General features: G+C 40.6%; 1 protein-coding gene across 1 annotated transcript; it reads right to left on the bottom strand.

Moving 5' to 3' along the window:
* Window positions 1-3152: 3152 nt before the first annotated feature.
* LOC149309394 (uncharacterized) lies at window positions 3153-10780 on the bottom strand. Its single transcript, XM_089532261.1, has 2 exons — window positions 10711-10780; window positions 3153-5291 (listed from the first exon to the last, which is right to left on the bottom strand). Exons 1-2 carry the CDS (start codon window positions 10778-10780, stop codon window positions 3676-3678), a joined length of 1686 nt encoding a protein of 561 aa, XP_089388387.1. The 3' UTR covers window positions 3153-3675.
* Window positions 10781-25279: the final 14499 nt, after the last annotated feature.

The raw sequence follows: 25279 nt of genomic DNA, 5'->3' as shown, positions 1-25279 counted from the left end.
CAAATGATCTTGAAAAACTATAACTTTTGTTTGGAAATGTGGTCATGTCCTCTGCCCTTCCCTCTTAGTAGCTTTCACTATATCTTCTAGGACAATCACAGTGCTAGACATTATAGTTTGTGGAGAATTTCATTAGGTATCATCATCTGGGGCTATCTTCTTGGTACAGATACAGTAATCTTTTTTGTATCTGGCTAGGGTCTATGAAGCTTTGCAAGATAAGCTTGAAACCAGATTTGTTATGTTGTGTGTATGAACTGCTCCCCACCATGACCATCCTGATGTCGTTATCACACAACCAAGGTACAAGAACCAAGCAACAAGAGGACTGTGCAGAATCTTGCCATTCCAACCTACAAAATACTTACACAGACTGCAGTGAGGAAACAGAGATGCTAATTTTGTAATCATCTTTTCTCATAAGAAGGATCCAATAAATATTAACAGAAATTTTTGCATGGCATTCACCACTTCGATTGATTGATTAAATTAATTGATATGATCTGTGTTAGTTGTTATATCCTCTTGCGCCACTTTGCAATTTACACTACTGTCGGCCTCACTGTCAAGCCAAAGCAATGCTGCCAGCAATTTTACTCCATATTTAATGACTATCTGTAATAACCAAAACTGCGTTGGAGACTCATTAGCCATTAAAAGTGATTGTTCAGTTTCATCTGGAGGATAAGTGCCTGTCTCAAATGCTCCTCATGTTGTGCATCAGTATCATTTGCCCTTAAGAGAGCATGCTTCTCCCACACTCTGTATAAATGAAAAGGCTCCAATGAGATTACTTTTGTGTACCTCACACAGTCATCCCATTAAGCTCTCCTAAACTATGGTCTCCCAGTACCCTCAAGCTGCTATACCTCACTGGCTATTAACAGGGACATAATTTTAAAACTTATATGGAGTGGAGTTAACTTGGACTGGGTGGTAACAGCTCACAACCTGACACGTCTCAACTGATGTTATTAAAACCATAAGGAAATTTGACTGTCTGAAGGTTCCAGATACAGGTTGAGCTGAAATGTACCGCATTCCTGTTGATAGATTGGCAGTAGAGGTAAATGGGGCTATTAAGGCTCTTTCTACCATATCATTAAAGGCAACTAATAATTGGCACTATGTGAGAATCTGCCACGTGAGATAATCTGGGGCACCAACACCCATAAAGCAGCATGTGTCTAGGTATCTCTTTTTTACTTACTGTTTTTGCCAAGTATATCCATTTCAGCCACATAACTTTCCACTGACATTCAATTAACCAACTTTCAGTGGCTTACATATTTGGAATAAAACATTTGAAATGTTGGTTATGGAAATGTGACATGTTCATCCAGTTAGGCAAAAAAACAACAACAAAAATCCTGAAACAAAATTAGGTGAATTGCTTCAGTAGATGCAAATAAGGAACTTGATTTAATTCAGAATGGTTGTGATCAAGCCATCAAGGATAACAGGCTGAGGCATGCTAGCGGAATAAATTTAAATAATGAATAATTAAAATGAATCACTCCTTGAGATATTTATTTATTTATTTTGAGATACCCATAATTATGCATAACAAAATAAAGAGAAAGATTATATATATATTTTCAAATAATGTAGTTTGAATTAGTAAAATGTAGGGGGTTATCCAATCTAGTGTACAATGGTTGTATATAAGGGTAAAAACAACACAGAGAACAAAAAATTTATCATGGCATAAATTTTGATGGACAAGATCTGAATGGAATATCCTGGCTTATCAAACTGTGCATGCGTGCATACCCACCCAGTGAAATAAACATGTAGCTGCTAACTGCTGACAAGTCCACTTTGATTTATGGTGACCTATGAATGAGAGACTTCCAAGTCACCCTGTTACCAATGGCCTTGCTCAAGTCTTGCAATCTCTGGGCAGTGGCTTCATTGCTTAAGCATGTACAGTGCCATTAAAAGAATGATACAGTCATATTATCATCACATCAAGATTGTACTTTTTCTTTCAGTTTTAGTAATATAATAATAATAATAATAATAATAATAATAATAATAATATTTATTTGTATACCGCCCTCTGGCAAACCAATCCGGGCGGTTAACAACAGTAAAATATAAAATATCACAATTAAAAACACTTTATCCCTCCCCCCCTTAAGACAGTATTAAATAGTATAACATATTAAAAATACAATATCAAGAATAAAAACAGCAATTAAAACTAAAAACCCTGATATCCCTCTGTTGATCCTCAACCATCACTAAGATGGGGCCACGGGAGGAATGAGGGAATCAGGGAACCTGGGCCGGGATGGTTAATCTGGAAAGGCCTGCCGGAAGAGATCCGTCTTGACCGCTTTTTTAAAGCTGTCTAATGATGTTATCTGACGGATCTCATCCGGCAGGTCGTTCCAGAGTTTGGGGGCGACAGCAGAGAACGCCCTCTGGGAGGTTGCCGCAAGCCTAGATTTTAGAGGCTGCAGTAAGTTCCTCCCAGAGGACCGGAGAGCGCGGGGAGGATTGTACGGGAGGAGGCGGTCTCTAAGATAGTTTGGACCCAAGGCATTTAGGGCTTTAAAGGTGATAACCAACACCTTGTACTGGGCCCGGAAGCTGATAGGCAGCCAGTGGAGGGACCTCAAAACCGGAGTAATGTGGTCCCTCCTAGATGTACCTGACACAAGCCTGGCTGCCATGTTTTGAACCAGCTGTAATTTCCGAGTCAAGCACAGGGGTAGCCCCATGTAGAGTGCATTACAGAAGTCAAGGCGTGAGGTTACCAGTGCGTGCACAACCGTCTCGAGATCCCTTACTTCCAGAAAAGGGCGCAGCTGGCGTATCAGCCGAAGCTGATAACAGGCACTCCTGACCGTCGCATTTACCTGATTTGTCATCAGGAGCGACGAGTCAAGGAGCACCCCCAGACTGCGAACACAGTCGCTGGAGGAGAGTGTGACCCCATCCAGGACTGGAGGTTGCAACCCAATTCTTGGCTTCGGGGCCGCTACCATGAGCACCTCCGTCTTGTCTGGATTCAGTTTCAATCTGTTTTTCCTCATCCAGCCCATTACCGCCTGAAGACATTCATTGAGAGAAGAGATGCCATCGGAATTCGAGGCTGACGAACGAGATACGGAGAAATAGATTTGGGTGTCATCAGCGTACTGATAACACCCAGCACCATAACTCCGTATTATCTCACCCAGCGGCTTCATATAGATGTTAAATAACATCGGGGACAAAATAGCCCCCTGAGGAACCCCACAAGTGAGGTACCTCTTACTGGAGCTACAGTCCCCGAGTAGCACCCTCTGAGACCTGCCCGAGAGGAAGGACCGGAACCACTGCAAAGCAGTGCCCCCAATACCTAACCCCTTCAGGCGGTCCAAGAGGATGCCGTGATCTATAGTATCAAAAGCCGCTGAGAGGTCTAAGAGCACCAACAGGGTCACACTCCCCCTGTCAATGCTCAGACGCAGATCGTCGGTCAAGGCAACCATGGCAGTCTCAACCCCAAAGCCTGTCCTAAAGCCAGTTTGAAATGGGTCTAGATAATCGGCTTCATCCAAGACAGCTTGGAGCTGAAGGGCAACCGCCCTCTCAATCACCTTGCTCAAAAATGGCAGCAATGACACCGGCCTATAATTCCTCATATCCAGGGGGTCCAGGGAAGGTTTTTTCAGGAGCGGCCTAACCGCCGCTTCCTTTAAACAAGATGGAACATGTCCTTCCCTGAAGGATGCACCGATGATATCCGTGAGGAATCTCATCAATGCATCCCCCCCCCTGGACGGCCAGCCATGATGGGCAAGGGTCAAGAGGGCAAGTTGTCTTCCTCACCTTACCAAGCAGCTTGTCCACGTCATCAGTACTCACAGATTGGAGCTGATCCAGTATGACTACATCGGCGGAGTCACTGGACGCCTCGCCTGTCGACTCTGTTTCAATGGTGGCATCTAAGTCGGCTCTTATCTGAGAGATTTTGTCTGCAAAGAAGTTGTTAAACGCGTCACAGCAGGCCGTCGTCGGGTTAAGTAAGGGATTTGGCGCAGGGGTCACCTGCGTCATTTCCCTCACCACCTTAAACAGCTCTGCTGGACGGGACTCTGCAGACGCAATACGTGCAGAGGAGAAGGCTCTCTTCGCTGCACGTATTGCCTCCCGATAGGAACAAAGGAAGTTCCTATGGCGAGTTCTGTCGGATAAGAGTCGAGTCTTCCGCCACCTGCGCTCTAGCCGTCGTCCAAACCGCTTCATCTTCCTCAGCTCTGGTGTGAACCAGGGCCTCCGATTTGGGGCGGGATGGCAAGGGCGCTTGGGAGCGATCATGTCGATAGCCCTGGTAAGATCGGTGTTCCAGGTATTGACCAGAGCATCGACCGGATCACCGGCATTCCCAACCATTAAACCCTCTAAGGCTGTCTGGAATCCAATGGGCTCCATCAGCCTTCGAGGGCGGACCATTCTAATGGGTCCGCCACCCCCGGTGGGGCAGATATTGGCTCTAAGTTTCATCTTGACCAGGAAATGATCCGTCCATGACAATGCGGAGGTACTTACCACCTCCGCCCACGGATATTCCTGTTCCGTACTGAAGACCGCATCGAGTGTATGACCTGCACAATGTGTGGGCCCTTTGACCAATTGGGATAGGCCCATGTTTGTCATGGTCTCCATGAACTCCCGAGCCGCACCTGTTAAACTGGTCTCGAGCGGAATGTTAAAGTCTCCCAAAACTAAGAGTCTGGGGGTCTCTAACAACAGCTCAGAGACCAGCTGTGTCAGCTCGGTCAGGGAGTCTGCCAGACAACGGGGTGGCCGGTAGACTAGCAAAATCCCCAAACTATCCCTGGTCTTCAGGCTAAGGTACATACACTCGAAATGGACTGTGTTCCGGACAGGTATCCTGGCCAAGGTCAGATGGTTCTTATAGACTAGAGCCACTCCGCCCCCCCGCCCACTTCCCCTCACCTGCTCACTGACAGAGTACCCAGCTGGGAGGGCCTGCGCCCATATGGCAGTGCTATCCTCTCCCAGCCAGGTCTCTGTGAAGCAAGCCAGGTCGGCATCTTCATCCAGGAGGAGGTCCTGGATGATATGGGTCTTGTTTTTTACCGACCTGGCATTGCAAAGGAGCAGAGTGAGGTTCTGTGGAATGGTTGGTCTGCTCTCCAAGCCATCCTGAGAAACAGAGGGAACTGAAGACGGGATAGCTTTCAGACAGCGATCCCGTCTTCTTTTGTAACATCCGTTCCCTCTATCCCAACCATACCTCCCATTCCCCAGCACAACTCCAATGGCCGCCCCTGCCACATTCCCGGCCTCAGGTGAGATGGTGAGAGGTCAAACCCCACTGAATTGGGAGGGTGGTGGTGTTCCCTAGGCCCTCAAGGGAACCCACTGCGTCCACAACTCTCCCTCCGCCACAACCGCCGAGCTCTGCATGAGGAGTCCCAATGGTGTGGGGAAGCTTGCTGCTGCTGCTGCTGCTGGCTCTGGCTTCAGGCTTCTGGCTTCAGGGCTGGAGTGGTGTTCCTGAAGGAGTGTTTGGGGAGGGTATAAATATCTCACCCAAGCCACGCCCCCTTTCCTCAGCTGCTGTTGCCTCTGCCTTTGCCTTGCCTCTGCTTAAGTCCCAATGGTGTGGGGAAGCTTGCTGCTGCTGCTGTTGCTGCTGCTGCTGCTGCTGGCTCTGGCTTCAGGCTTCTGGCTTCAGGGCTGGAGTGGTATACACATTAAAACCAGCAACAAGGGGAATAAGATTGGGAAGATATAAAGGAATTGTAGGAAATGAAAGCAGAACTATTCATTTTGTCCGGCTATGCCCAAGAAACAACTGGACTTTGAATGTTCTGGATCTGCCACGTTTGGTTTAAATATATGGTAGTAATGGAACAATCCAGCTAAGTGAGGTTGCTGGAATTTTGCTTACTTCTTGACAGCCACAGTTAGACACCAGCATTTTCACTTATAATAAGGATATGATAAATCATTTCTATTAATACCTAGGATGTGTCATAATAAGCTTTCATAACATGCAGAATTATAAATTATTTGAACATTTGGAAGATTATGCTGCTTATTCCTCCACTTGAGGACTCTCCATCAAATAATTATGTTTAGAGGCCTGGAGACCACTGAAGTAATAATGCAAACCTATCACATGCGTAAAGGATGCAAGTTTTATTATGCTGTCATTCTTTCCCTGTTCAGGGACACAGGCCAACTATTTGACCTTTTCAGACATACAATAGGAAACCTCGGATGGGCCAACTATACTTAGGCCAGGACATTCTAACAAATCCAGCCTGAATCAAGGAATGGATCTATCACAAATATTACAACAAAGAACAAGCCTTAGTATGTTTATAAGGGGGAGATCCAGCAGTCAGACAGTCAAGGACCATCCAGGCATTTTTCATGTGTTACAGCTCAGTCAGAGAAGAAGAGTGAATGTTGACCCCAGAGAGATGCACAAACAGAAGAAGTTGGCACTAGTTCTTACCATCAAACACTGCCCTGAGCTGCATTCCAGGACTTCTCAGGAGAATGGCATCCTCAAGTCCTTAATGTAGGGAAGTAGATGGTGCTAGAAGCTTTCAGTTTCAAAGAATTGTAGAATAGTCACTCTGGCCTGTTACTCAAAAGAACATCATTTCTCACTCTGAGCTCCATGACTCTGTTCCTGATTGCTGATCTGATCGCCAATGTATAGCCCAGATTAATTTGCTACCCTGATAGTTGCTTTAACCCTTGGACCTCCAGTTGCTTATTGATTATTGACACACAATTTGAACTCATCCTGATGTATTCTTCTGACATCCTTGGTTCAGCATTACCATCTGATAATTTATTTGGATTTCCCAAATGAATTTGACTCTGGTTCTGGTTCTGGCCAGTTGAGCGCTGCACCAGTAAGGACTAAGTTTAAGACAGGGTAGGGTGATGTTGAAAATATGTGCTAATGTAGCATACATACCGTATGTCAAAATGTCTGATATAAACATTTGCAGAAAAGCTGTGTTCTAATACACTTACTCCTACGACTTACAAAAATTCACACAAGTGATGATGTTGATGTTAAAAATCTATTTCTGTATCTTATAAATATGAAAAGCATTTCTTTTTGGATTTCTGTTTTCCAAATTAACTGGTATTTTGGTTCCTGAAATTGAGACAATGCTTTAAGAATTCTTTGTTGCCCAATTTTGCATTTTCAAATTTTGTATAAATGTAACTCAATTTAAATGTTGCTCTCAGTCCTGAATCCTATTTCAGTCATATTCATTTTTCACTTTAGGCTAAACTAGCTCATAAACTTTCATTCTTACCTGAGGTAACTATGTACTTCATAGTTTTAATACAGAACTAGATTCTTGCAAATAAACAAAACAGAATATGATACATTATTCAAATAACATAAACGAACACAGAATAAAGAAGAGAGGAAACACCTGAATTCATGAACAGTAAATTAAGAGATAAAGAAAATCCACACATTTAGTGGAGTCAAGGGGTCACTGAAAATCCACCAAGATAATTATGCTTCACAAGATTTAGTATAATCCACTATTAATTAAAGCAAACATTTTGTCTCAAAAAAAATACCTCCAGTCTCTTTTCAGTTTCTCTCTGTGTCCTTTTCCTTTCAAGTAGAATTATCTATAGTTCATGCCTACAGTCAGTCTTAACTCCTATTTCCCGAAGTTCCATACACTTCCTTCTCACACTCAGAAAAAATGTTCAAAAGAATAATCACAAATGTTATAAAACTATGACTTGAATGCTATTAGTCTCTATTAGAGTAGACTCATTGAATCAGCTGTTGAATGGTGAAGCAGCATGTAAATAAACTCCATTGATTCAATGGGTCTATGCTAGTTGGTGCAATCAGAAGGGTTATGCATATTAATTTGGTGATGCAATGCAAATTTGAATAGGCATTTTTGTAATTCGGTGAGTAAAAAAAATGAAGTAGGGTCAGTGCAAAATATTGTCTCAAAATATCAAAGGAAACAAATCAATTTTATATTTTAAATTTTATTTATATATAATTCATGAGAATAGTATTTTCTTCTCAGAGAATACAAGAAATTAGTATTAATACAGGTGATTAAATTTGTCAGAAAATGGCATAATAAGCATAGGAAAATTAGGAAGCAATGTATTTTAAGCCTGATATAAGAATGGCATTAGAATTTCATTGACAAATCAAGTCAGTCAAGCAGGTTAATATTGTAGAAACCCTAGGCCTACAACCACATCCTAAATCTCTCCAACCCATGTCATAGGTTTCCTTGCTATTTTAGTTCATTCTACTATTCTAGGCAAAATTCATAGGTACTAGTTCAGTGCATGGTGAGACATCAATTTTTTCATCTCCACCAGAGCCAGCCAGTGCAATGGGTCAAAAGCAACAGCTGCCTACTGTCAAGACATATAATTGAGACAAGAAATAGAAAACATCCAAAAGTATGCTCTTTTCAGAAGAGGAAGTCAGATGAAAAGAATTTCAGGAGCATGTTCCTTCTTGCTGCAGTTGATGCTTCTGTTGTTCTCTTACTGGGTTTAAGTAAGTTTAAGTTAGCCACAGTAACCCACAGTTTTCTTCATGTAGCCCAGTTTAGACACATTATCTAAGCATGTATTGACTGATACATGACTAGGAAAATTCAGAGTCTTGAGAAAGTATCAAGCCAAATAATAATAATAATAATAATAATAATAATAATAATAATGTTTTATTTTTATCCCACCTGTCCCATACTATCGAGGCAGGTTACAACAATGAAAATACATAATTATATAAATAAATAATAATAATTTTATTACAGCCATTTGACCAGCACAATTACAAAATTCCTTACATAAATAAGTAAATTAAATAATCCCCTTATCCCCCTTCCTTAAAACTAAACTACATAATTAGAACAGCAACATTATAAAATACAATTAAAATTATTTAAAATAGTAATAATTAGAGTGAGACATTTTGGAGCAATCATAGGGCAATCCATATGACTGGAATAATCAGAGAGGGAAGGTCTGTCGGAAGAGATCCGACTTGACAGTCTTTTTGAAGCTGTCAAGACTGGTGATATGTCGGGTCTCTTCTGACAGGCCATTCCATAATTAAGGAGCGACGGATGAAAGGCCCTCTGGGTAACTGCAGCCAGCCTGATCTTTATTGGCTGCAGTAAATTTTTCCCAGAGGACCTGAGTATGTAGGGTGGATTGTATGGAAGAAGGTGCTCCTGCAAGCAAGCTGCACCCAAGCCATGAAGGATTTCAAAGGTTATTACCAATGCGTTATACTGTGCCCGGAAGCTAATAGGCAGCCAGTGATGGAATTTTAGAACTGGTGTTATATGGTCATCTCTAGATTTTCTGGCGACCAGTCTGGCTGCCATATTTTGAACTAATTGAAGTTTCTGAACTAGGCACAAGGGTAGTCCCATGTAGAGCATATTACAGAAGTCAAGTTGAGAGGCTACCAGTGCGTGTACCACTGTTTCTAGGTCCCCTGGCTCTAGGAAGGTTCGCAACAGGCATATTTATTCTTCAATAAAGCAATTTAGGTGCTTAAATGATTTAGAGAAATTACTCTCTTGATGACCATATATAATTTAATGTGTAAACCTAGATGGTGCTGACAAACAGTTTAGGAATTAACACTCTATGCCATGCTCTTGCAAGTAGGGAGTCAAGTAATCAAAGGCAGTAATGGTGAACCTTTTAGTGGCCGAGTGCCAAAGCTAAAAAGTCTTCCGACACTGGGTGTTACCTGGTACTGGGGGTGGGACTTCTGCCCTCCAGGGTGTGGGACTTCTTCCCTCACCCTCCCAGGCCTTCTGCTGCCTCTCCTCCCAGGAGGTGGGGGGAAGAAGAGGAATTGGCATGCTCCTTTTCTTTTTCCTCAACCTGCACTGTTCTTGGCCTTCAGCTGCCTCTGGAGAAGCAGCTGGAGGCCGGGGAAGGTCCACCTGCACTGTTTCCAGCCTTGAGCTGCTTCTGGAGAGGCTTCTGGAAGCTGGGGTAGGTGCCCCCCTGCCGTTCCCAGCCTCCAACTGCCTCTGGAGAGGAAACTGGAGGCTGGGAAGGAGGAGGAAGAGGCATTCACATCTTCTTCCTCCCACCCCCATGCTATTCCAGGCCCCCAGCTGTCTCTGGAGAGGCAACTGGAGGCTGGGAAGGATCGGGAAGGAGGGATAAAAGACATGTGCCTCTTCCTCCTCCTCTCTTCAGGCCATTCCTGGTATTCAGCTGCGTCCAAAGTGGCAACTGGAGGCCGGGAAGGGTCAGGAACGAAAAGGAAAAAGCTCACACCTCTTCCTTCCCCTGCACCTGTGCCCTTCCCAGCCTTCAGCTGCCTCCAGAGGGGCAACTGGAGATCAGGAATGAGGAGGAACAAGTGCATGCCCCTTCTTCCTCCTCCCCCTGTACCATTCCTCATCTTTAACTGCCTCTGAAGAGGCAACTGGAGGCCAGGGAGGGTTGGGAAGGAGGAGGAATAGGCAAACTCCTCTTCTTCCTCCTCCTCTCCTCACCACATGCCAGGGGAAATGGTGTCACATGGCATCTCTGACACATGTGCTATAGGCTTGCTATCATGGATCTAAATAGTAATCTGGTGCCATGTACCAATTCTGTGAACATGTAATGAGGAAATGGAATCACTGCTGTTCGCTATGCTCCTGATAGTGGGATGGTTATCCACTGGCATACCTCTAGTGACCCCATATTCCTTAGTAGGGGTAAAGGCGGCTTGCTTGCATATGACTGTGTCTATGTGCATGTCTGTCTCCTTCACACAGGAGGGAAACCTCACTGATCAAGACATCTACAAATGCATAAATATATGATCAGTTGAAATGTCTGTTTTTGAAGGTGTGTCTACAGTACACAAACATTCATGTATTTATGAAACTATTACAGAAGAATTGTTTGGATACAAGTCTAATTATCACTGAAATTGTTATAAACTTGAAAATATTGTAAACTTGACTAAAAAAAATCACATTGTGGGTGCACAAATAGCAACGGAACTGAAAATTGAAAGATGCAAATTAGGTATCTCAGCAAAGCATATTTAAGCGGTGGGCTATCAGGTTAAATCTTCCATGTTGATCAATACACCTGCTTTCTTTTCTTCCTCCATATGGCACATAAAGTGACACATCCTAATAATATATGTTGCCACTATCTCCAGTTGCTGCCAAAAAACATTAAACTAGAATGTATTTTTTTATGAAAGAATACTTCTTTCATAAAAATATTGCCAAATGTGTTGGAAGAAATAAGAAGTTTTCAACAAAATGAATAGCTGTGATTAAAGAACAAATGGTTTCTGTTTAATTAAGTCACAGAGCTACTAATTATTTTTTGCATTTACACAAACTTTCCTCAGTTAAATATGCAAACATGTTCACTCACTGTTTTTTTTTTTAAACATATCATGGAATTTGTTTGTTCTTATATATGATTTTTATAAACCTCCCCACCCCCCAAAAGGTAGTAGCTTACCAAATATAGGGAAAGGGAACTAAAGATTTTCCATTTTTGTCTCTCTCCCAGCATCATAATATAGTAACTACCATGGACTCTGGTGTCAGAACAGAGATTGGAAATAACTGAAACTCCTCCCTTGGGATCAAACATTTTTTCTAATGTGCATCTGCATACATTTTGTATAGTAGGAAATAGGGTTGGTAATATGGACTTCAATAGGAACCAATTTCTTTCTTAAGAAAATTGAGAAACAAGATAAAGAAACAGATTTTTCTTTAAAAAATATTGCTGTTATTTGTTTTCATAACCTTATATTAGTAGTATTGGGATGTATTACCAGAGGGGTCCACCTGTGACCAAGGAGGATACAAATATGAAGTGATATCTAGCTAAGATTGTTGTGGGCAGGGATGAAACCTAGTTGTATTGCTTCAGCCATTGTCAACTTCATTACATTTCCTCCATGGCTATAGAGTTCACTGGCACCTAAGAAGTACTGGTTTTTATCACCAGATTTTATCATGACTTTTACCATTACATACATTCTATCAGTTCTGGATTTGCCTATAGTGCCAAAGTATCTTCAGTCAATATGCTAATGAGACCGTCTCTGTCATTTTTAAACATGCACTTTGTGGTCATACAAAATATTGGGCGGATCAGAAAGGAACATCTTTTTGATATTTTGGCTTCTTGTACATTTGGGGGAAACAAACTCTAAATAAGCCCTGCATAGGATATAATCACGCAAACGTTGCTATGTGCACCCTTGTAACATATAAATATTCATAACTTGCACTTTGCATTTTTCTTTATGTTAGCAATGCTTCTGCATCAGAATATGGGGTGTAAATTTCTTTCCCCCATATTCTGATGACCCCATCTCCTCTCTCACCAATGCAAAACCTACCTCCCCCCTCCCCACTCTTCTACATGACCATTTACTAGTTGGTTGAGAGTGAGGATAGTGGCAGCAAAGCATCTAGTTATGTGTCTGTAGCTGGACTCAGATTCTAGGGGATCACCAGGAGATCCTAGATGATACTCTGTTGCTGTGTGTCTAGTTACAGGCACATAGCTGGAAGTTTTGCTGCCAACCCCCCTCCCCCTACTCTCGGCTAGACAATAGATAGGCATGTTGTAAGGAGAAGGGAGGTGAAGCATGTAAAATGCAGTTTTGGAAGGCCTAGAAATACCAGCAATGCTCCATTGCCATGCTTAACTAGCAATATGCCAGCCATGCTTGAAAGCTGCACTAGCAATACTGCAGCAGTACAATACTGCAGCAATTCTGCAGTTGTAGTCAGGATTATAAGGGAGGGGAAAGGGAATATTTCTGACTGCAGTGGGAACTGAGTTGTCTTCTGTGTATTCCATTTCATGTCACATTAAGAACTGGTTAAGAATTAGTTACTAATACTGTGTATATTTGGCCGCAGGATAAACTGAGGTTTTTTACTAAGTATTCCATTTCTTGTCAAATCAAGAATTGGTTAAGAATTAGTTACTAATACTGTCAAAATGAACTTCCATATGCACAAGTACAGAAAAGCCAAACTACATATTGATATACTGCTAATATATATTTTAGGAAAAGAAGCAACAAAAAGAACAATGATAGCTTTCAAATAAGAAGCCACATTAGTCTCTTGCAGCATATCAAGTAGGAGGGAGAAAAATGTGGCAGCACATTTCATTAAGAAATTAATAAAACCATAGCAACTCAATGAATTAAATTATTTTCATTGTTAATACTAAGGGCAGTATATCAACCTCCCATTTTGAATGCTTAACATCAATGAATACATTTTCAGCCTAGCACTCAAAGCCCTGTCCCTGTTCTACACAGAGATTCCTGCCTTTCTCTGATGCACTTTCATGCAAGTGCTAACAAAGGTTGGTATTTTGAAGGTAGTGTTGTGGTGGCAGAGATAGTATGGCGTAATGGTTTGAATGTTGAACTATGCCTCTGGAAACCATAATTCAAAACCCTGCTCAGCCATGAAAACCTGCTGGGTGACAATAGGCATTTCAAACACACTCAACCTCAGAACAAGGAAAAAGGAAACTCCCTCTGAAAAAATCTTGCCAAGAAAACCTCATATAGGTTTGCCTTAGCATAGTCATAAGTTGGAAATGACTTGATGACACACAACAACAAACTAGTAGCAGTGAAGTACTTTCGTGCATAGCTTGGAAGCAGCCGATCAAGAGCAAAGAACTGGAGCCAGGTTGGTTGGTCTCTCTCTCTCTCATATGTAGCAGCGGTATCTATGAGTTATGGATGGAAATAATATTTGCAAATATTTCAAGTACGTCGCAGATGAAAAAAGTTCTTCCTGAGTGTTAGGAAACCATGAGAAGGAGGAGCCTAGAAGGATCAGAATCTCTGCAGTCTGAGACATCACTATGCATTGGGGGGGGGGTAACACAGATAGGTTTTTGGTTCTATACAGAATATAAAGGAAACATTCTGTGAAGAATACATTTCTTTTCCTGCTTAAAAAACCTTGAATGAGGATTTTTCACAGAATAAAGCCAAAACAGCAAATAATCCTTGGAAACTGGAGACTGCACACAAGGACAACATTCACAATGATTTACATCCTCATTGTGTATGTTGTGAAGTTGCAGCAGCAGGCTGACTAACTTTAGCTATGTGTGTGTGATTAACCACTTCACTGGGACTAATGGTGTGATAAGCAAGGCCAACCAGTGTAATCTCCATGTGGAAAATTTCCATGTGGAAAAGTTTGATGTGGAGTTGCTTCTCTCAGCACACATCAAGAAAGATCAATATAATATTTTTGTAAATCAAGAATCCAATCTCATTTCAAGAAAGAAATGCATTCTGCCCCCAGCCTGACAGACCAGAATTTGAACAAAATAGTGTGTACACTAATGTAGTTTGTCAAGCTTGCCAAGTTGCTATCATAAAGCACGTGTTGGGAAAATTCCATCAAACCAACAAATTATGACAGAGGTTTTGACTACAAGCTAGACATCAGTTGACCATGTACTGCTTCTTTTAAAATAAACAACAATTTCATAGTCTTTGCTAAGTAACTCATTCCTCAGTCCCTTGGCATCATAGGGAATGAGATATACCATGTAACTTTCCACAGTGTCAGCTTGTTATTCAGAGATTTCTTGTGATCAAGACACAAGTGACACCATGTTAATTTCCAATTCAAGATGAACAAACAGGCTTTTGCAGGATTTTTAAAAAAATGTCTGGCATTCCCCGGTTACTGCTTATCTGGGTGATTTGTGATTTGTACCCCCCCAGGCTTCCCTGGTTCACATGTGCTTTGTGGTTTTTCTCCCCAAAGTCTGTGTTGCTCCTTTGTGCTTTGTAAAAATTTTATACAGCTTGTGAGCCTTACTTGTGCTCCATACATTTTATTTATAAGGCTTTTCTGGTTCACTTCTGCACTGTTAAAATTTCATACATCTTGTATAGATCACCTGTGTTAAATTTTTTTGGGGGGCAAGTCTTCCTTGGCTCATTTATATTCTGTACATCTTGTTGGGGCATGTAAAATCAGGATGCAACATGCAGAAGACATATGCTTGGAACAGGAATGCCACAGGAAGGCCTCTGCTGTGAAGCTCTGTGCAGGCTGCAGAGAAAAATTCCTCCCACGTAGAAACTGCTGGCCAGGTAAACAAAAAGGTTTTAATTTTGGTTATGATATATATACACTAGACTGTCAAAATGCTTCACCAGACTCCAATTTACAACCATGACCACATTGAGCATTCAGCTCACACTCTTATATACAGTTCTCCCTCCTGAGATTTGAGTCCATCACACTCCTGGTACGTCACCCAGTTTCCTGTCACTTGACAACTGTGACTCTGCAGAATTGAAGCCTGCTGGTTTCACCTCCTGCTTCTCTGTCATCAGCTTTCTGTGACTAAGGACTCTCCAAATGTTGAGTCGTCATGTCTGCCACCTGAACTCAGGTTACCTTGTCAGTTTTGTCCCAGTTGCAGGCCATAGCCACATCTCTGACATTTTCTACCTAGAGTGCACTGTACTCTGACACATCTTTGCCCCAAGGCAGAGGAGCAGAGTTGCTATAAGGGATGAAGGAGACCACACTTTTTATCCCACCGCAGAATGAAATGTTCCAGCAAACAGCCCTTCCGAACCAAGGTTCAATATTGGTCTTCGTTTCAGTGAATTGTTAGTCATTACTTTAGTGTACTTAGACCTTATAAAGGATAACACTAAATAGAGTTGGCTACTTCTGGTGAGCCCTTTGTTCCACTTCAGGTGGCCCATCATCTGCCCCACCATCCCCACTGGCACTAGCTAGCACTGATTAAAAGCTTTTATACAGTCTCCTTTATTTAGTTCAGATTAGCCCAGTTCTCAGCCCTCTTGTCAATTTTTGTCAGTTTTGTGCAAATTCAGAACTTCTGAGCATCAAAGAGTCCAGTGTGTTGAAACAGCAAAGACATTTATTGAGAACACATAGTCAGAAATTCACCATTCAGTGTTTAAGCCAGAATTGCCCACCCCAAGCCAAACAAAACATTAAAAGCTCAAAACCTAAAACTCTATCCTCTACTGTTCGGTGATCTCAGTGAATATTGGAGTAACCTCATAAAATACTAACTCTTTCCCAAATCTTCACATACATTAACTAACACCTGGAACTGATGGTGGAACTGAAAGAAAAGTGAAAAAGATCTAAATGGATCTCTTTAAACTAATTGAAAGGAAATGCTCCTGTTATGCGGTGAGTTTTCTCTAGTTTCTCAACATCTGTTTTGCAATAATCCTGCATTTGCTATTAGAGAGGAAAACAGTCATGTATACTGATGAATTTGCTTAGATTATCATGTGGCTTTCCATTTGTCATAATGTGATTTGGAAAGCACAATGCCAGTCTACCTAGAAGAGTCATGCACACACTGTTCACTGTAGTCTTCTAACCAAAGGCCTAGAAGCTTATTGCATGAGAAAAGAAAGCCAAAATGGAGCAAGACAGTAGCAGTTTTCTCCGTGCCTTTCTGCATAGCATTGTAGCATTCCCATTCTTTTCCTGAAGGAAACAGTTGTAAAAGGTGGGTTACACACCGCCATTTAGTACATATTCTATACGTACTAGGGTTAGGAAGGGGCGGTGCTTCCGCACCCCCCTAAGCCTAGTACGTATAGAATACGTACAAGATGGCGGCGCCCTGTTCATACGGGCGCCGCCATCTTTACGTATCGGACGCATAGCATCCAGATGTGTCGCGGTGCCTATGATGTCGCAAATGCACCAGCGGCACCTCGCGATGTCACAGAGGCGCCGCAAGAAGGAGATCCATTTTGGAGCTCCTTTTTTGCTCTGCGCGGGAGCCACGCGGTGTGACTGCTACAGCTCCCGCACGGAGCAAGCAGCGGTGGCCTGTAGCCCGCCAAAGAATGCCTTATGTCAAATGGAGTTTTCTAGCACAACAAAAGGTATGCTTTTATGACCATCTCCCTCAGGAAGTACTACAATGGCATGCAGAGCGGCATGGAGAAAGTCACTACTCTCCTGCTCCTTTTCTGCTTTATTTCCTCATGCGATAAGGCTCCTACATCAACAGTGGTAAGCATGTGGTCCTCCAGTTGTTGTTAGACCGCAGCTGTCAGCGTTCTGTACCATTGACTGGCTATGACTTTCACTCTGACAATATCTGTAGGAGTGCATGATTCTAAATCTGGCCTAAATCCAGTGATACTCTCTAGTAACATTTTTCAACAGAACTTGAACAAGTGCTGTTGGGGTTACTGGAAGATGTAGTCCCAAAAAGTAACATTTACTAATTTTGGTGGTATCTCAACTTAGTAAGAGAATCTGAATGCAAATTCCATTCTACTTGATATCTTACATAGTTTTAATGTGATCAATTTCTCTCTTTGAATAATACGGCAATCTTCTACTCATGTCCAACTCCCAGTTTATTATGTGCTTATTTGTTTCTAACACTCTCACATGGAAAATTCAATAAATACTTAATTAAAACTAATGAATGCAGTGCTATAAAATGAGACTGGAAACAGAAGCACACTGTCTTAGGGATGCTCATATTTTCTAAATGGGTATTGAAATGATTTATAATTAAGTCAAGAAAACTGTAATAAAGTTGGGAGTTATGAAATACGATGTTATCTGAAAATGAAGTCCTTATATTAATTCGCCAACTGGCAACCGTGAGCCAAAGCAATAAGTGATATCCTAAAATACCATAAAAGATTTTAAAAATGGAACTTATATAAAAGAAAAATGAGTTATTAGATAAAAGGAGCAATAGCATAAATTATTTTGTCCCCATATCACTGTGTACTCCCCAAAAGTCATCTGATTTTTTATTATGCGAGTACTGCATAAGGAAAGGTATAAATGGAACTGAAGGAGTCAAATAATTTGCCAAGTGACTAAACTATTACAGTTTATTTCAGCTTTAATGCAATATTTTCCTGGGATATGAGAAAAAAGTTTTACAATGTGCAATATACCAATTTTATAACTAGTGATCAATATTGACCTAAAGGTAATAACCTGTTCTGAAATTTATAATCTTATTTTGCATTAAGTTTATTTTCAAAGGTTGGCAAGACAAAAATAGCTTCAATATTCATGTTTTAAGAGATGACTTTGATGGTGCAGTTTCTAAGGTAAGTTCCATTGAACTCTGTCAGACTTACTTCTGAGTAGACATGCCTAGGATTGTGCTGTTAATACACCAGTTGAAGAGTATGGAACACTTATCACATTCCTTTTGCTTATGATACTCAAGCAATAATGGATATGGGAGCCAAATCCAGAACATGTCATGGCACACAGTCCAAAATTCAATGGTTTCTTTGCTAATATTTATCCATCCCTGATATACATGCTACTTAAATTGTGCCAAATTATGGTTTGGTTATGTCAAAGCACAAAACAAAAACAAAACCAATCCCCTTCCTCTCCTAAAGAAAGAGTCAAAATGATCTCAGTGGATCTAATCAATAGCCATATAAACGAGAGGTGTTCTGCAAATTCCAGGCTTTCATTTGCCTGTGAAAAAATAAGGGGGGGTTACTAGTTCTTTTTGACATAGGTATATGGTCAATCATGTTTGGGGGAGAAAAGAATCCTTTCATCCTTCCTTTTTTAAAAAGAGGCTCCCTGTAGCCATGTGGCCATGTTCCCCAGAGACCAGAGCAGTCCAGAAGGAGTCAAATAACTGTAATAAAAATAATATTGTTTCCCCAAACATTGTAATTAGTTAAGACAGTAGGAGTGACCCTAGAGAAGGAATAGGAGATGTTTGGCATGATCCCAGAGGAAAGAGTTAGACAAAACAAATTCTGCCATTTCATAGAATGAACTCCAGCAGGTTCACTGGAGCCAGGGCCGGCTCTAGGTATTTGGCCACCCTAGGTGAGAAATACTTTGGCACCTCCTGTCTCCCCTCATAATTATTTTCACCCCTTGATTTACACTGTTTTATTTGTTAAAGCTAAACATGACACATAAAACATAGATTTCAATCTCTCGTCATAGTATTGAGAACTAGTCAAAATGTAATGAGCGTTCACTTTAATACTGTTTAATTGGGCAAATAATTATACGAAAAAAAGCTGCCCCTAAATTTTGCCACCCTAGGCAGCTGCCTATTTCACCTATATGGATGATCCAGCCCTGACTGGAGCTCTGAGGCTGAGACATGTGATCAACCAAGGGAATCCAGTGCTATCCTCACTTCAGTAAAGCTGAAACTTATGGGTTTTTGAGTAGTCTGTGAGATTTAACTAGATGCTTTTCATTTATTTTATTTTTTTAGGGATACCTTTGGCTGGTCAATGCATTCTCACTTCCTGTAATGCTAAGACATTAGTACTTTTGACAAGGGGATTCCTAGTAAAATTCCTGGGATTTTACAGTTTACAGATGCATACAACCCCATCACATTGTAAAAAATGCATATTCTTACTTGTTCATAAAATAATTTCCTTTCAAACTGTAGTGATTATGTTCCAGGGAACAAGGTCTCCATGCACATACTTAGGTCAATTACCTAGAGGGCAAGGCAGGGCAAGTTAGAGCTGAGTCCAAGAGCTGAGTCCACTCTTCCCCAAAAGCAGGATATGTAGAATAGAGGGATGCCTTCTGCAGAGGAAGTCACAAATATTTTTCTTTGAATTCCAAAGGTCTAATTCTGAATTTTGGCATCATCCAAGGCCAGAGGTGACCTGTCCTGGGAAAGATAAATCCCAGTTCTCAACAGTCAGCAGGGGAAATGCAGAGGTTTGAAGCCTCATTCCACCTTCTGTACTCATAGTGCAGCCTTGACTTTTTGCATAGCGTTATCCCTATGAACATTCTGACCCACATTAAGCAAGAAATGCTTCGTTCTGAGGAGTGTGGGCAATATCTTGTTTGTTCTGTGCAGCTGTGGGATTTTTTTCTTAGTCCAAAAAAAGGGCCCCTCAGCTGTGTAATAATTAAAGTAAAGTAAGCACAAAATATATCTCTTGGAAATAATGAAATAAACTTAATTAATGTGAAGTCGAAGGCTTTCATGGCAGAGTCAAATCCCTCGCTAACCAACTCCTTCTGAGATTTAAATTTAGACTCATTAGCCTCCCACTTAGTCAAAACTTTGTAAGTAATTCACTTTTCACAACTTCTTTTATTCCTTCTGAGCAGGGCTTCTTGAGTAGAAACCTAATGTGGAATTTTTAAAGATTGTCTTGGTTTATATTTATCCCACATTTTTAAATTAGCACACCTTATAAAATGGTTATCAAAATCCTTATTAGCCTTAACTTTATCATAACATAAAAGGTTGTTCCAACCAAATCTCAAATCATGACTTTCTAAATTTAACAAACCATCATCCTTTAAAGGTCTACAATCTTTTAACCAGACCAAAGAACAAACGGCATAATGCAACTTCAAATCTGGTAATCCCAAACCACCATCTTCTCTTTAGAATCCTGAAAAAAATTCAGTCTAATCTTTGGTTTCTTACTCTGGCAAATAATTTTAGGCAAGTCTTTTTGCCACTTCAGAAATGGCAATGGGATATTTCTGAATTTCTCTCTTCTAGTTCTTTCATAAATATACTACACTGAAAAGTGTAATTGATGTAATTCTTTTTGTGGTTTCAGGGCTAACTCCACCAAGATGCTGGCACTAACCTGACTGGGTATGCATTTAAGGAAGATTCTGTAAAGGAATCTCTCTTCCAAGAATATGAGAGCCTGGAGTCTTTCATGTCTAATCATAAGAGTACATAAAATGCTAGTGGTGGCAGCCTGTCATTAAGACATTTAGACAATGGATTTCTGGCAGCTTGTCAAATCTTGCAGGATTGAAAATGTAGACATCACGATTTGTTACAGTTGCAATGCACCAGGAAGGGTGAGGTACATGGGTAGTGAGAGGTACTCAGTAAAGGCCACAAGCCATACAGATTTGGTGTCATCATAGTGTATATGTTGAAAAACAGCCTTACTTGTTCTCACCTGAAGAGCAATATGGGCTTTTCAGAGAGACAAATGGTATGGACATCTGAAACTCTCACCATTTTGTTTTGTTTTAGTCACCAATAATTTGCTTAACACCACTCAAAACTCCAATGTCATCTGAACCCACCAACATATAAAATGTTGGAGGTATGCTATTTGCAAATGCAACACTTACTGAGCAGCAAGAACTATTGATCCTCATCTTACACTTGGATTATGATCTAAAATGTAAAGGTTCTGGACTCTCTCTGTCTCTCTTTCGCTCTCCTTATTCTGATATAGATATAGCTAATTCCTGCACCCAGAAGGCATAAAGCAGAGATGACTGAGAAATAAACAAACTGTTTGACAGTTGTTGCAAACCATAGTTTTTGAGCTGTCTTCCGACAATGATTCCACATCTTAATTTGTGGAACCTGTATGTATTCTTATACAACACTTAACCATGTGTACAGAAAACAAATTATGGCTAAAGTCCAAACTGTGTGTTATGTTAAGCCATTTGTTTATATTTATTAAAATAAAATAAAAAATAAAAATTATTTATATTTTCCTGCCTCTCCCAAGATGGATTGAGGAGGGATTACAAGCCAATAAAATACATACAAAGCACATCAATAAAATGCAATAACAATAATTTTTCCATTAAAAACTAACTTGTTGTCTGTGGCAATAACAGTAAGATTATATTATGGCCAAGAAGTGGAGCAATATCTCCTACATGAGGTTCGGTGAGTAAGCTCGCCGGAAGAGATCCATGTTAAGTGCCTTCTTAAATGTCTCCAAGGAGATAGTAAGACAGATCTCTTCCAGGAGACCATTCCACAGTTTCGGAGTGGTTACTGTGAAGGCTTGTTGGGAAGTCCATACAAGTCTGGTTGATTGATATTCTAATAAATTCTTCCCAGTTGTTCTGAGAGTGCGGGGCAGATTGTTTAGGGAGAGACCTTCCTGCAAGTAACTTGGGCCCAAGCCGTGTAGGGTTTTAAAGGTAATAACCAACACCTTGTACTGAGCCTGGAAGCTAATCAGCAGCCAATGAAGAGACCAATCTGGCTGCCGCATTTTGAACCAACTGAAGCTTCCGAACTTGGTACAAGGGTAGCCCCATGTAGAGCGCATTACAGAAATCCAGACGAGAGATTACCAGTGCATGTACCACTGCTTCAAGGTCCCTCTAGTCCAGGTAGGGGTGCAGCTGGCATATCAACCGCAGTTGGTACCAAGCACTCCGGGCCGTCGCCTCCAACTGAGATGATAGCTGTAGGGATGAATCCAGGAGTACTTCCAGACTATGAACTTCGTCCTTTAGGAGAAGTGTGACACTGTCCAGGACTAGTTGATAAATCTCCTTCCCTGGACCAGAGGTACCTATCGCAAGTACCTCAATTTTCTCCGGATTCAGCTTGAGTTTGTTTTCCCTCATCCAGCCCATTTAGCATGCGATGTAAAAATAAATAAATAAAGTACATTAGCTGAAATGTGTATTGAGCATTAATATGGGGGGAAATTAAGTCTTTCCTCCCTGCTGGGATTTCAAGGGAAATCCATTGTTTGTTGCTACTTTTTGTATTGGGGAAGAAATTCTTAATTTATACTCTGTGCAAAAATGCAACTAAATGGTTAATCTCCACACATATTCTGTTTCTGTTAATTAATGCCTATCAATGCATGCAATTTTCATTTTTTTTTAAAAGTACATCAAATTCAAATATGTATTTACTGCTACATGTAGGTTTGCCCTAACAATTACCATTTGTTCCAATCCATAATGTCCAATGACAAGTATTCACACTGTTCTGGGGCTGGGGCAGCACTTCTACTCCATAGTGTAGAAATCACATCTCTCTCTCTACTGATTTTATTGGATCTTCTCTCCTTTAATCACTGAGGGTTTTCTACCATTGTTCTTGATAATTCTGACTACGATACAAATCTTGTTTTACTTTCTCTCCTTTTCTTCATATCAGCAGTTTTGCTCTCCCCTTCCCTCCTAAACTTGGTTTGCTAACAGTCCTCTGAATCTAGAATCTCCCTGTTCCTGCAACAAACAATCAATAAACAATTACATTTTAAATTCCTTGACATGATCTCTTAGTGCCTAGTGCTGTCTCTATCCTCCCTTAAATCCAACACTGCTACTTCTGCTGGCTTTGTGGCTGCTGCTACTACCTACACATTTAAAAACTGTCAGACATAGTGTGGGAAACTGGATAACCTTCTACTACCAGGGTGCAATGAATCAACCCAGGATATTTATTTCAGACTTTAAAGAACATATCTAATTATCTACTATTTTAATAAAATAGGAACTATTTTAGGTGTAAGTTTCAACACATTTCATAGCAACTTTAAAGTATGAAATAAACACAGAGCAGATTCACCACATCCTTTAAATGAAAGCTATTGGCTGCCATTGGTTCCACATTGGGTCATTCTCATATCCGTCAATTAAAGATGTAATTCTTTGCTAACTTTCTTCTTAAAGATAGCAATGAGTAATTTCAGCAATTTCCTTTCTATTGCAAGAATGTCTTTGAAAACCAGGTAGTTACTGAAGACTACTCACAATCAGAACCTATACTGTGCAAAAATCACATGTGGTGTATTTTGCACAGGAATATTAATTTCTGCACAAAAATTCTGTTTTCTGTGTAAAAAAAAATCTGTTTTTTTTGTCAAATCATACATGTGTAAATGTTATGTAGAATAAATCCCCAATTACAGAATTTTCTATGCATAGAAAATATTTTCTGCACCAAAAGTTAATTTTTCTGCAGTGAAATACTATTTTCCACACAGGAAATGCTGTTTCCTGCATCAAAAATGTTGTTTTCTGTGCAAAACAACCACATGCAAATTTTGTGCAGATTGGGTTTTAAACTTTTAAAGATTTCTTTTGAAAGTATTCTTTGCAACCCAACAATCAATTCATGTCCAATTGATTTGGCTGGAGCAGCACAGAACACAAGGAAGCACCAGTTATACTAATACCTCCAGACATCCTTTCCCTTACAGGGAAAGAAAAATCATTTTCACTATACTCTCTGCTTGTCCAATCATCCAGTGAGACAGAAAAGATTAACATTGTTACACTTCAGTCCACATGACACATTATGAAATCATATGATTGAAGATCATTCATGCAGTGCCGGAAATGGGCATTGTGCCAATTCATGATATGCAGCCATTTCAATGTTGCATGATCTATAATTAGCTGAATGGATTGTATTATAAATAATATTGCCCACTTCATGATGAGAACTTCCTTCTCTGCTATTGAATAATGACATTCTTGAGGGAAGAGGTTTTTGATTTTATTTTTTAAAATGAATTCGTCACACAGTGCTCCAAAACATCATAAATGTGTCTCCAGGTGCACCTTGAAGATACTGCTTGATAAATCTAAATATTTCCTGAAGCCAGACCAGTCCACACTGGTGTTGCTGACCAGACAGCCACTAAAGACTGAATAGATTGTGGACATTATGATGTCAAAATCACAGGCCTTCTTTTTGTGTTTGTTTCCCCCTGAGATATACATCACTGAAAATATCAATGTGGAATATTGTGGTATAAAATGAATATGGGAACCTGAGGTCCTAAAAACTATCATATCTGTTTCTTAAAGGAAATAAGGAAATGTCTTGCAATATTGCCATAGGGTTCTGTCCTGGGCCCAGTGCTATTCAACATCTTTATCAATGACTTGGGTGAAGGAATAAAGGGCATGCTTATCAAATTTGCAGATGACACCAAATTAGGAGGAGTAGCTAATACCCCAGAGGATAGGATCAAAATTGAAAATGACCTTAATAGATTATAAAGCTGGGCCAATGCTAACAAAATGAAATTCAACATGGAGAAATGTAAGATAATGCACCTAGGTAGAAAAAGTGATATGTACAGATATAGGATGGGGGATACCTGGCTTAATGAGGCTACATGTGAAAGGGATCTAGGAGTTCTAGTATTGAACATGAGTCAACAGTGTGATGTGGCAGCTAAAAAGGCCAATGCTATTTCAGGCTGCATTGATAGAAGTATAGTGTCTAGATTAAGGGAAGTAATAGTACCACTCTATTCTGCTTTGGTCAGGCCCCACCTGGAGTATTGTGTCCAATTCTGGGCACCACAATTCAAAAAGGATGTTGACAAATTGGAGCATGTCCAGAAAGGGGCAACCAAAATAGTGAAGGGTCTGGAAACCATGCCTTATGAGGAAAGACTTAGGGAACTGAGTATGTTTAGCCTGCAGAAGAGATGGTTAAGGGGTGA

Source organism: Sceloporus occidentalis, unplaced genomic scaffold (genome assembly GCF_023333645.1).
Source record: "Sceloporus occidentalis isolate IW3139 unplaced genomic scaffold, rSceOcc1.0.p SCAF_7, whole genome shotgun sequence".
Lineage (NCBI taxonomy): Eukaryota > Metazoa > Chordata > Lepidosauria > Squamata > Phrynosomatidae > Sceloporus > Sceloporus occidentalis.
Note: the sequence above shows the minus strand (reverse complement) of the source record. Positions and strands in the feature narration are given on the sequence as shown.